This window comes from Dasypus novemcinctus, chromosome 2, assembly GCF_030445035.2.
Source record: "Dasypus novemcinctus isolate mDasNov1 chromosome 2, mDasNov1.1.hap2, whole genome shotgun sequence".
NCBI lineage: Eukaryota > Metazoa > Chordata > Mammalia > Cingulata > Dasypodidae > Dasypus > Dasypus novemcinctus.
In genome coordinates this window covers 72,605,380-72,619,242 of record NC_080674.1, presented here as the reverse complement: position 1 = coordinate 72,619,242, position 13,863 = coordinate 72,605,380, and the positions used below count along the sequence as shown (strand labels likewise).

General features: G+C 40.0%; 1 protein-coding gene across 1 annotated transcript in view; it reads left to right on the top strand.

The window, feature by feature from the left end:
* The window catches only part of MRPS27 (mitochondrial ribosomal protein S27), a 107,439-nt gene that overhangs the window by 73,760 nt on the left and 19,816 nt on the right, over window positions 1-13,863 (top strand). Inside the window, exon 5 of the mRNA XM_004480237.4 lies at window positions 10,369-10,483. Coding sequence (XP_004480294.1) covers window positions 10,369-10,483 — 115 coding nt within the window. The remainder of the gene's footprint in view (window positions 1-10,368; window positions 10,484-13,863) is intronic.

The window sequence follows — 13,863 nt, the reverse complement described above, 5'->3', positions numbered from 1 at the left end:
TATTCATTTGAATGGAAAATTCTGCACTAATTGAAGGATCAATCACTGAAATTTTTATTTACTACAAAACTCGAACTTCAATTAAAATCTACTTTAGGGACCTTGAATTTAACTTTGTTGGTTGTATCACTTCATCTTGAAATTATAAATATCAGTTTGCAGGGTCTGCCTTCCCAAAAATCTTTCTTGGCTGTCCAACTGGGTAAAATGTCTGTTAGGGAACTGGATGGCTAGTAGAATAGAGTAGAATTAGCTGTGTCCCTAATGGCAGCTTAACAGTTTTTAGTTGTTTATCTATTTGTAGCACTGCCATTTTAGGGGGAGCTGCTCCAGTTTAATGGAAACTCGTAAATCATATTTTAATGAGTGAATGTAGGCCTATTATTCTTTAGAGTCATTAAGCTTAAATCTTGAAAAGGGTTTCACAGTTCTGGTCTAGTCCAGAGTTTGGATATATTTTGTTTGGCTCATATATCAAAAGCAGTATAACTATTCAGCCACTTTGCTTGATTGTAACATAAGCAGTTTTGTACCTAGTGTCTTATATGCTTCTTCATGCATTTATATTGACTGACTGGTTCCTGTAGACATTTGTGTTCATAATCTGGATAATCCTATGTCTTCATTTTACAGCTGCAAGAACTGTAAAAAAAAACATTGTGAAACTGCAGAAATGCTTGCAAATGTCTTAGAAATAAGGATATCTTACAAGATAAAGAATTGAGAGGTAATGGTGAAATCATGAAAGTAAGGAGCCTACTTTAGCTCCTGCTGCTAACTGTGCTTATCTAAGGCGAACCATTTTATCTCACTGAACATCTGACTCCTCATCTGTAAAGTGGATGGTAAATTATAGTGCTAATTCTGTGTAAACTTTTCTTCTTTCCCCTGTCCACAGTTTATTTGCCCTAGATGATTTCAAATCTCTTATAATCTAGTCTTTTTTTTTTTTTTTTTAACTTATCCCCACCCCCATCTCAGATGGTTCTCTCATCTGTCTGCTCATTGTTTGCTCACCTTCTCCAGGAGGCACCAGAAAGCTAACCTGGGACCTCCTACATGAGAGGCAAGTGCCCAACACCCTGAGCCACATCTGTTCCCCATAATCTGTAGCATCTGCTGGCTTGTGGCATCTGCTTATTGCAGCAGGAGCAGTATCTGCTCATCTTCTTTTAGGAGGCACTGGGACCTCCCCTGTGGTAAGCAGGGGCCCAACTGGTTGAGCCCCATCCACTTCCCAGTTTAGAGTCTTGTAACCCGCGTTCTCTGTCTTCTGTCTTCACCTTGATTAGTTTCACCCCTATTAGTTTGCCGGTTCCCTTAACTGAATGCACTGCAGGATCCTTGTTTCAACCTTTGGTATATTGTGGGAAGGAAAAGTACAAAAAAGATACATTGTACTTAAAAAGAGCATTTCCTTCTGGCCTCAGTTCTTTTTATGGGCAGGATATCCTTCAAAACCAGCAGTGAATTACTGTTTTTCTTTTTATTGTGGTAAAATACACATAAAATTTGCTGTTTTAACTATTTTACAGTAAACAATTTGATGGCATTTAGTACATTCACAATGTTGTACAACCCAATTACCTCTCTCTCATTTCAGAACATTTCATCATCTCAAGGAAACCCCACACCCATTAACCAATCATTCCATATTTCCATCTCCTCCAGCAACCTCTAATCTGCTTTCTGTCTTTATAGATTTACCTATTCTAGGTGTTTCATAACAATGGAATTATACAACATCACCTTTTGTGTTTGGCTTTTTGAGGTTCATGCATGTTGTAGCATCCATCAGCACTTCATTCCTTTTTGTGGCTAAATAGTATTCCGTTGTGTGGATATACCACATTTTGTTTATTCATTCTTTAGTTGATTGCCATTTGAGCTATTGGCAATAGACTTTTGGATATTGTGAATAACACCATTATGAACATTTGTGTACAAGTTTTTCTTTGAACACTTGTTCTCAATTCTTTTGAGTATGTACACTTGGAAATGGAATTGCTGGATCATATGGTATTTCCATGTTTAACTTAGTAAAGAGCCACCAAACTTTTCCACAGCAACTTCACCATTTTCCATTCCTACAAGCAATGTATGAGAGTTTCAGTATCTCACCAATGCTTATTTTCCATTTTATTGATTATAGCCATCCTAATGGAAGTGAAATGATATCATGAATTACTGTTGTAAATTTATAAATAATAGTAATGAATTCCAAATATATTATTGATATTCATATAGCCTTTGGAGGGCCCAGTCATTGTTGCCAAATCATCAAGTGCCTACTGTTGCAGGACACAGCATGAAAGAATACTTGTCCCCTGCCTTTTAAGAGCTCAAAGTCTTAATATGGAAGTCAGTAAAGTAATAGAAATAGAAACCAGCTACAAGCATGGGTTGTTTAACTGGACATATTGCCAACCTTACCCAGTGCTATAAACAGAGAGGAGTCCTTTGGGACTTAACTTTTTCATGTGATAATCAGAATGTTAAAAACACTGAGATGCTTTTCTTCACCTAAAAAAAAAAAAACTTAGGAAATCAGATTAATGCTAAGCTTCTCTTCCCTCAGAACCACGACTAAAGAAATCCATAGACATGTAAATCTGCACACCAACATGTAAATCTGCTCAACACTGGCATAATTCTTTCCTGCTTTTATACTGGTATGTGTACCATCCCTCAGACTAGGCATTTTGACCTGCTCGTTTCTTTATTGATAGACCTAATCTATCATTTCACTATGCCTAGAAATCTCTGGAAGTTCCAATTTTTATTCCTTTGTTTGTCTCCTTTTTTTTCCCCCTTGCTTTTCTTCCTACCTCAGAAGCATTCAGTCGTATAGCCTACAATGAAAGTCTCAGCTCCTTACCTTTACATACTGTGAAAGTGAGAAAGGGAGCAGAAGAGCATAGAGTCAGTTCATATACATTTTTCTTTTAGTATCAGAGAGAGATGTCACTGGAATTGGGAGGGACAGAATATGGATCACCATGCCTGTCCAGGGTAGCTACCCAGTTAATACTTGTCACAGGAGTGGATAAGAAATATCTCCTAGATTGAGAAGTAGAGCTGGCAGAACCGCAGCCAGGTTAGAGAGAAGGGAGAGAAAAAATAACTTGGTGAAACTCAGCATGTAAATGCAATGCCTTCCCCCCAGCGTGGGACATGACACCCGGGGATGAGCCTCCCTGGCAACGAGGGACCACTATCAACTACCAACTGATGATGCAACTGGAAAATGACCTTATACGGAAGGTTCAATGCGGATCAGCAGAATATCCATGTCTACATAAAATACCATGACTTTAAAATGCTGTTTGACCTAAAGTAAGGGGGAAATGGAAAGGAGAAATGAGTTTATATGGCTACGAGTTTCTAAAAAAGAGTCTGGAGGCTGGCAGAAGGTTTGCCCTCATGCACAACTGAGCAGAGTCAGAGAGACAGATAAAGCAGATACAACCCCCAGATATTGGTTCCTTTGAGGGCTAAAGAGACCCATGGGAGTTATGGTCATGGCCGATGGGGTTAACTACCAGGGCAGATGGCCCCTCTTTGGAAATGGTGTTTATGTGTGATGAATCTGGACTCAGATGGGATCTCCCTTCATAAGACTTCCATGCTAATGTGCTGGAGGTGCAGTTAATGTTGGGGTTTAAGATATATTTAGGGGATTTGAATCTCTGGACTGACAATGTGATAGCCAGATCCTGAGCCTCAACAGACTCCAGCACCTACAATCTGATTTATTGGACTTACCACACTCAGCTAAGATGGAGGTGAAGAAGGACAACCACCACACCATGGAGCCTAGAGTGATTACAACTGAAAATGGGAGGATTGCATCCAGCATCCAGGTGGAATCTGAGCCTCCTCTTGACATAAAGGTGCAATGGACACAACCAATCCAGTGTCCACATAGAAGAGGTGGCATTGGATTGGGAAAAGGGGACATAATGGACAAAGGGTATGGGGAAAGGCAGGAAGAGATGAGAGGTGGAGGCGTCTTCGGGACATGGAGCTGCCCTGGATGGTGCTTCAGAGGTAATCACCGGACATTGTAAATCCTCACAGGGCCTACTTGATGGAATAGAGGAGAGTATGGGCCATGATGTGAACCAATGTATATGAGGTGCAGAGGTGCCCAAAGATGTACTTACCAAATCCAATGGATATGTCATGATGATGGGAACGAGTGTTGTTGGGGGGGGGGAGAGGGGGGGTGGGGGGGTGGGGTTGAATGGGACTTCACATATATATTTTTAATGTAATATTATTACAAAGTCAATAAAAAATAAAACAATTAAAAAAAAAAAAAAAAATAACTTGGTGACATGTGTCCTACCTCTGATTGCTTTCTATCCCATGAGAGGATATGGAAAATATAGTACTTCTCCTAGAGTAGGTTCTCATATATCCTTTTTACCCCTGTGTTTCCAGTGTGGGACTCCTGACCTCATTTTTAGGCTATAGGTCTGAAAAATTCAAACTTTGATATCTAGCCAGTCCTTCTGTTTTCCATCTTCATTTCAAAAAATGTGTTATTGTGCTGCATTTATTAGCACTTCACATTTGCAAAATTCTATGTCCGTGTTATTCTCTACCCAAAATCCATGTATCACCTTTTTTAGGATGGCAAACAGGGATACCAGAAGGTCAAATGACTGTATCCAGGACTCAGAGAGAACTACTTGCAAACTGAGTTTTAATTTCTTTAAATTCTTTCTGGAAATTGGCAGAATATAAATTAGAAGCCAACTAATAGGTAGAAATTGTGGTTTTATTACCTTTTCCACTTTTTGTCTTATAAAATTAATAACTGGCACTAGAAAGGGGCTCAAGGAGAGGTGATCTGTATAACATTTGCTTAAATTGACCAGGAAACCCTGGACAAAGGGGCATTCAGGAATTTTCAGAGGTGATAACTGTTCTTGTATCTTGATTGTGGCGGTATTTACACAACTGGATGCATTCATCAAAACTCACAACTATGCACTGAAAGTGCAAATTTACTGTTTATACATTTTATCTCAGTAAACCTGACTTTAAATATATATATATATATATATATATATATTAGAACTTTTAAAGAAATACATTTTCATCTGCCTTGTAAGGGAAGTAGTGAGTTCTTTGGAAATATTCAAGCCCAGACTGAGTGACCATTTGGAGGTACCTTTTGGATGGGAATCATGCACTTGGTGTCTTATTCTATGTAAATGCAGTATTTATTTGTTGAAAGTTAAAATTAACTTAATTTCCCCTTTAAGTCTCTAGAGATCCGGGATTTCAAACAGGAAAGAGATTTTAATCTACAATGCAGGTGTTTTCATTATCAGTTCTAAAATTAGATTCTGCCCTCTTTTTATTTAAGCACTTGCCAAAAATATTAGTTATTAGAGAATTATCTCTTTGAAATTTCATTTTATTTGTGAGAGTTGGGGGCAACTAATGAAAGCAAGGTTCCCTGCAGGGTGCAAAAGAAAGTAATTATCCTCCTAGAATGAGAATGTGGGTAGCAGTGATTGAATGAGATTCTAGTTTACATAGTAGTAGAGTGACACCCTCTTGCTCTTTGGTTCTAGGTTAGTGAAGCTTGCAAACCTTTTGATAATTGCAGGCTTTGCTGTCATCCTAAGATTTTCTGTCCACACTATAGGCTTTGGAGCCAGCTGTATTTTCTTCTTGGCATTCTTTCTTTCCTCCCAATACTTTGGCCCCCTCAGCCATCCCTACATCTACCCAGGTCAGGGGTTGAGCTTTCTATCTGGAAAGCCTGTTGCCACTGAACAGAGAATTCACTAGAGAGGAGGGAAGGCTGCATGCCTATCTTCCAGTGGAAGAGCCCTTGCTGCACTAAATGATGCAGCCTCTGGGCTTTAGGCTCTGGCATCTGTACATTAGCCCTACTTAGCCTGGAACAGTTTTATTTGTGATATTGAAAGAACTGAGGAGCATGCCACTTTTGCCATTCAGCAATAACAAAGCCTTTATTTGAACCCCACAAAAGGCTGCATACCACTTATTTTTTTTAATGAAATGATAAAACCGGTCACATGTAATTTTTGCATACAGTACCTTCTATATAATCATTTTTCTGTTCATTCTGGGTCTCTTTTATTTTAATCTTTCTTCCCTTCTAAGAAATCTCTAAGGTGCCTGAGATTTTGCCCCCGTGCAATTTTGCAGCCAGTGATTCTGCTTTCCTTCCTTCCCATGACATCATTCTTGAATGAGCATCAGTGCATGTCCTGAGGACAGCCGTATCTTTGAGGAGGGGATGCTTCTTGTCAAATAGTCTTCACCTGGGAACCCCATTAGCACTATGGACACCGATCTCTTTAGCCCTGGCTTTGGAGCTAGAGTCTGAGAGTATGCTTCTTCATTCCATCCTTCTCCTTGTGCTCCTCCTTCTTCCAAGAAATACACGTCCTTAGAGGTGTAAGTTTACTCAGATTTTATAGCTGGAAGCTCAGAAGGTCTCTTGCCTTCATGAGCACAAGCATTGTTGGGGTTATTTGGGTTTCATTTGTTTATCTTTTCCACATTCACACAGTTTGCCTAACTTGGCAGCTTGCTGGGCTGAGCAATAATAAAGCTTCTGTCGAGGTGAGCAAACAGCTGATGGCATGGGGCACAGAGGGGACTCCTACAGTGGCTGTCTGTAATCTGCCAGGCCCATGGTCAGGACAGCCGAGAACAAAAGCCTGTCTGTTTGCAGGCAAATTGGGAAATCAGTGTGTTACTGTGTTCTTGACTTTGCCTTTCTCCTGCCTTAAAGGAGAATACTTGTCCAGCAGTCTGCAGAATCATTCCAGGCAAATACCCTTTCCAGAGACTTACCTGCCTGTCACATTACTGCTGGCAGTTCTGAAAAGGTCTCAGGTTTATCTGTCTGAATGACTTTAAAAGTCATTGATAGAGGAATTCTTAAACTCACTATCCAGAATTGGACCTGTTTCCCCAGTGTTTTAAGTTGCTCATATTCCCAGTGGCTACTCAAACAAGTTGAGTGCTAATTTCTCTTTTTAACACTGTTGGCAGCTTAGAAAGATGTTTATTTGATGACTGGCTGGGAAATGCAGGAATTGCTCTTTGAGGGGCATATTTCTTAATATACGGGCAAATGTTTCACTATTATTCCTAAATTGACTTAACATAGTTGGTTGAAAATGCCCCAGACACAGTTGTGTATCTAGATTATGAGGTTTTATAGAGCCGAGATCATACCAATTAGTCCATCCCAGAGTAGCAGAGGTTGTGGACTTATTAATGGCCTCCGACACATCTCTCAAAGGGTTGCTACACAGAGATGATCATAATATGTGATACCTTGAGTAATTTTCCCTTTAGGGTCCTAAGAAGTGTAAGAAGGAAAAAAGACTTTTCTATTCTTCATGTGTTAAAGTTAGCCTCAGAAGGTTAGCAAATGGCTTTAAACAAATTTTAATTTGAGCATTGAAGATCTATAGTGAGGTTCTCTCTGTCAGTGCTTGCTATTCTTGTCCAAAGCCTGCAAATGGTCTGCTGATCATGAATAAGAGAAAAGGGTGTTTGGTGGGGTCTGGTCAAGATACTTGCTTTTTTTTTTTTTTCTTTAATGGAATTATTGGAGCCAGGGATTGAACCCAGGACCTCGTGTGTGAGAGGCAGTGCTCAACAACCTAGCTACACTGGCTCCCCTTGTGATGCTTTTTAAATATCCATCCAAATAACTTTAGTGATCGTTGGAGATATCCTAACGCAGAAAGTTAGGTTTAAAATGAGGATTAAGGATCATTTGGAGCATTGTTTTGTTTAGTTTTGTTTTTTTGTTTGTTTGCCTTGTTTGGTTGTGTGTGTGTTTTAAGGAATAGTGGACTAAATCTAACAACCACTATCACCAAAAGTCAACAATAACAACAACAAAAAAAACTTCTAGCATTTTTTTTTAAGATTTATTTTTTTAATTTATTTCTCTCCCCTTCCCCCCACCCAGTTGTCTGTTCTCTGTGTCCATTTGCTGCATGTTCTTCTTTGTCCACTTCTGTTGTTGTCAGCGGCACAGGAATCTGTGTTTCTTTTTGTTGCATCATCTTGTTGTGTCAGCTCTCTGTGTGTGTGGCGCCATTCCTGGGCAGGCTGCACTTTCTTTCGCGCTGGGCGGCTTTCCTTACGGGGTGCACTTCTTGCGCGCGGGGCTCCCCTACGTGGGGACACCCTGCATGGCACGGCACTCCTTGAGCACATCAGCACTGCGCATGGGCCGGCTCCACACGGGTCAAAAAGGCCCGGGGTTTGAACCGCAGACCTCCCATGTGGTAGACGGATGCCCTAACCACTGTGCCAAGTCCACTTCCCTGCTTAGCATTTAGCAGTCCCTTTCAGCACCTTGTATTATTATTAAACCATTTATGTTTTGTGTACATTGTTTCTGTAATCAGATTATAAAATGTCCCAAATGAAATTTATTATTTTTCATATATATACATATACACACACACATACCATAGATATTAATAAAAGAGATGGCACACAAGAGCATGTAATAAATATGTGTTGTGTTGATCTCCTTTGTTGTTTGCTGAACACCTAATGTGGGCCCTGCATTGGGTGAGGCTCTGAGGACCGTTCAGCACATCAGTCATTGCTCCATGTACCCAGGGATCTTGTAGACTAGTGGGGGAGGCTCACCACCGTTTCAGAAATATAACTGGTATTTCACTTGACTTTTTTCTTTAAAAAGTTAGGTTTACTTTTAGTTGACCATTACTTAAATCTCAGATTTTTAAGAGTAACAAGGACAGTTGTTCAAGTAGCTCAACTATTGATTTGAAAATATGAGGAAAAACATGAAATACTGAAAGTTATATTTTCTTTTCCAGAGAGAGTATCTCATTAGATCTAGTGCCTAGGCCACCCATAAAATGTCTTTCTCTGGCTTGGTCACTCTCATCCTGAAATAATTAAAGGGGTTAATTCTGTAGAGAAAAATACAGTTGAGAGATACAAGCTAAATCTTAACGATGTGGGGGAGCCAACTGATCCTAAATTCATAAAACATCTTTACATCTCATTTTTGCCAAATCTCCCACCAAAGCACTAATAAATAGTCTAAACTAAATACTACTTCTCACTTCCTCTCCATTTCTCAGCTTTTACTGTGGCAGAGAACCTATTGAGCATGAAACTATCCTAATAGTAGGTGGCAGGAAGAAGAGAAGCAGATTTAATAGTCAGCCTCTTTTAAAAACAAATTGATAATAGTAGCCTGTGTCCTCAACTCTCAGATATAGCACAAAATCCTTTAGCTCCTACATTGTTTCCTCCACCTTTTTTTTTCTTTTTTCTTTTTTTTTTTTTTAAGAAAATAGTTTGATTTTTGTGGGGCCCAGAAATTGATCTCCTTCCCTAATGGTTAAAGAAAACTAGGGGACTTGAACCAACATGGTGCTATGCATGAGGATCCGTCCTAGTCAAAACAGATACCAAAGAAGGAAGATCTACAGAGCCCTTGATCCAGCCTCCTGACAGCCCTCTCTCTGCTCTCGGTCGGACATAGACCCCAAGGAACAAGGAGATGCAGCCTCAACCCCAGATGTTTCCAATCTGCATGAACTCAAGTCAAGAGCAGCATTCAGAAGTCCTTTGCAAGTACCATTCCTATATGGGAATACTATTGATACATATACCTCAGCTTGGGCTGAATAGGATTTTCAAGACCATGTGAAGAGCTCTAAGAAAGGAGAAGGGATAGAAAGACTGAAGCACTAAGATGGAGCTCCAGAGAAGGCAGAGTAATTGTGAATCATGTAGAACCTGGATATTAGATTTTGCCAGTCTGTCTGCTCAACTTTTTCTTTCTTTTTTTTTTTTTTTTAATTTTGGATCAGTAAGAAGTGCCTCACTCTTTTAAGTGCCACAAGAAGTGTCAATATCACTCAAAGCTGATTTCTTTCTAGAGTTACTGTGCTATTCTATTTTTCATGTTTGGTTCATCTGTGTCATTTTAAATTTCCACAGAGTCAACTTAAGCTCTGCATCTCTTTTCCAGTGAAACATGTATTTACATGATGTCATGGTTAGTATTTCCCCAAACTATTTTTCATGGTATCTAGGTTCATCTTAAAACAAGACATTGTAGCAGGGGATGTTCAAGAATAGAGTGTTTATGATATTTTTATTTTTATTTGTTCTTTTGCCTTTTCTTTAATGAGTTTCATCCTCCAGTGTTTCTCAGCTGTTGACTTTTGTTACAAGTGTTGGTCACATCAACTGCACATCTGTAAAGCTCTGAACAAAGGTACTGCTGGCAGAAGACATGTTTTGACATTGACATTTAAGAGTTAAAACCAGTTTTCTCTCATCTTATGTTTTATTTAGATTTCGACACAGCCCCAACTGCAGGTACCTGAGAGACTGGACAATCCACACCTGGATTAGGCAATGTCTAAAATACGGTGCACAAGACAAAGCCTTATATACTGTTGTAAATAAGGTGCGTGGTTTCACAGCGTCTGCAGCGGATTTTCCTAAGTTTGGATGTTATGGGATTTGTACTTACAGCACAGCAAATAATAGTATAGTTTTTAAAAATGTTTGTCCCTAGAGATCCTGTTTGAATGGGGCTGAGTATAAATTCTAAATAAATTTAAAACAAAAATGGCTGCAGCTGCAGCTTTTCCCAAGTCTAGTGATCCAGTAAGAGTGAAAGGTAATCTAGTCAGAAGAACTGCACTGTGATGGTCATTTCATTCTAAAAAGGAAATTACTATTTTGATCAGAAAGTTATTCCCAGAACATTCAGGATATCTTACATAGTTTTAAAAAAGACATGTATTCCTGGTTATTCGTAATTTGTCTTCTGGGTTCCATGCCTCCTTCCCTAAATCCCAATAGATCCCATATTAGGATCTTTTTCAATGTTACACTTCACCCAAGGGTTGAGTCTTCATTACCTCATTATGAAGTAAAGTTCAAAATAAGCAAATTTTAAAATGTATTGTGGATTTCAAGCCAAAATTTAGTTTAAGCCATAAAAAGGTTTTAATAGTTTCATAGAAATATATTCTAAAAAATGGCTGAATATAGTTTTTAAGCTAAGCCATGTATTTATTTATTTATTTAATGTCATATTCTTTACAATAGCATAATTTTATTTTTTAAGATTTATTTATTTCTCCCCCCCCCATTGTCCGCTCTCTGTGTGTTCTTTGTTTTTTTGTTTTAAAGATTTATTTTTTATTTATTTCCCCACCCACCTACCCCTCACCCCCAGTTGTCTGCTCTCTGTGTCCATTCACTGTGTGTTCTTCTGTAACCACTTCTATCCTTATCAGCGGCACCGGGAATCTGTGTTTCTTTTCATTGCGTCATCTTGTTGTGGCAGCTCTCCGTGTGTGCGATGCCATTCTTGGGCAGGCTACACTTTTTTTTTTTTTTTTAAGATTTATTTATTTATTTATTTCTCTCCCCTCTTCCCCTCCACCCCGGTTGTCTATTCTCTGTCTATTTGCTGCATCTTCTTTGTACACTTCTGTTGTTGGCAGCGGCACAGGAATCTGTGTTTCTTTTTTTTTTGTTGCATCATCTTGTGTCAGCTCTCTGTGTGGGCAGCACCATTCCTGGGCAGGCTGCACTTTCTTTCGCGCTGGGCAGCTCCTTACGGGGCACACTCCTTGCACGTGGGGCTCCCCTACGCAGGGGACACCCCTGCGTGGCAGGGCACTCCTTACGCGCATCAGCACTGTGCATGGGCCAGCTCCACATGGGTCAAGGAGGCCCGGGGTTTGAACTGCGAACCTCCCATGTGGTAAGTAGACGCCCTGTCCATTGGGCCAAGTCTGCTTCCCTCTGTGTGTTCTTCTGTGTCTGCTTGCATTCTCATCAGGCAGCACTGGGGATCTCTGTCTTTTTGTTATGTCATTTTGCTGCGTCAGCTCTCCATGTGTGTGACACCACTCCCAGGTAGGCTGCAGTTTCACGCAGGGTGGCTCTCCTTGTGCAGGGGCCACTCCTTGCATGGGGGGGCACCCTTCGGCAGGGGCATCCCTGCATGGGCTGGCACTCCTTGTGTGCAGCAGCACTGCGGCTGGGCCAGCTCACCACACTAGCCAGGAGGCCCTGGGTATTGAACCGTTGGACCTTCCGTATGGTAGGCAGATGCTCTATCTGTTGAGCCATATCCACTTCCCTACAATGGCATAATTGCGAGCAGTCTGTCCTTTGGTAAGTCTTACTCTCGACTGAGTAGAGATGGTTAATATCCATGAATTTATTTTCAGTTACCCTAACATAGTCTGAAACAGTATGACTGAAGCTGTAAGTGAACTTACTTTCTACCACAATATGTTTTTATAGTAACACTAGACCTGTATGTTTAAATTCAAAAGGAAACACTGGCTTTGTTTTTGCATCCTGTCTATGTAGAATAGTTTCATCCCCATGGCTTGGCTCCTGTTCCACTTAGCAAACATTTTGCAGTTTGTGTGGCTTCAAAAATGAGCAGTATCCTATCCTTGCCCTCAGGAAGTTTGTAATTTAATAAGGCAGTCAGGCAGGTTCATTGCTAAATGTAAGTGCCACACAAGAGCACAAGTAAAGAATTTTGGGAGATTAAGATGTAAAAATCCAATCAGAATGAAAGAATTAATTAGAAGAGACATGAAATAGTATCTAAGGTGTACGCTGAGATACGTGCCTGCAGGTAGACGGGCTGGCTGGAGCAGTGTTAGTAGAGGTATATCTGGATGAAAATAAAGGCTTAGTTTGAGCAATAATAAGTTCCATTTTTTCTGGAGTATAAGGTATGTTAAAGGCCGGAGGTGGGCGGGGGGAGGGAGGGGGTGGTAGGAGAGCACTAGATCCTATGATTTAGGTGATGTCTTCAATTACAAAATGAGGAAATGCAGGGCCTCAGTGGAAGGAATGGATTCAGTCCTCCCTCTTCAGTCCAGAGCGTAATGACATAGAAGGAAGAATCTTCAAAGAAGATTCCTTTGAAAACAACACAAGAAAGGTCTAGAAAAGCAGAACAAAGTCTCTTTTGTTTCCTGCTCTCCCAGTGTGTTAGTGGAAAGAGCTCTGGCCTAGGACTCAGAAGACCCAGCTGCAACTGCACAAGTTACACCAATTGCCCATAACCTTGGGAAGATAATTTTATCCTTCTGCACCAGGGTTTCTTAACCAGGGGGTCCACAGAAAGATTTCAGGGGACCCATGAGCTTGAACTGAAAGTTCAAAAAAATGTTTTTGTGGGGACGTGTTGCTGCTAATATTATACATTTATTAAATAATGCACAGTATAGTGTGGACGTAGTATGATTTTTATTTTTATCTTTATTTGTTCTAAGTGCAGTGAATAACTGCCTGCAAGTAGTTTGGTAAGGATGGTAGAGATGGTTTTATGATGCTGTGGGAAAACTCAAACTTCTAAATGTTTGCTGAAAATGACTGTTTGAACAGATGTTGGACCATGTTAGGGTATAAGGTATTGAAATTATGGGAAAGTTGTAAAACATAATTTTGAATAATCCTAAACTTTAATTTAAAGACATGCTGATATTGACTGTCATAAAACTATCTGCCACTCCATTCTGAGGAGTCCATGGAACAAAAAAGGTTAAGAACCCCTGTTCTACATCTTAGTTTTTTCTTCTCATAACTCAAGTGGTTGCACTTAACCAGTGATTTCCAAGTTGGCTGCCCTTTAAAATTACCTAAGAAGTTTTGGGGAAAAGTGTGGATGCATATCGCCACTCCCAGAGATTCTCATTTAATCAGTCTGGGCAGGCATTAGTATTGTTTTAAAGTTCCCCAGGTGATTGTGATTTGCAGCCAGGGTTGAGAATCATTGACCGGTTGATTTCTGAGGCCTCT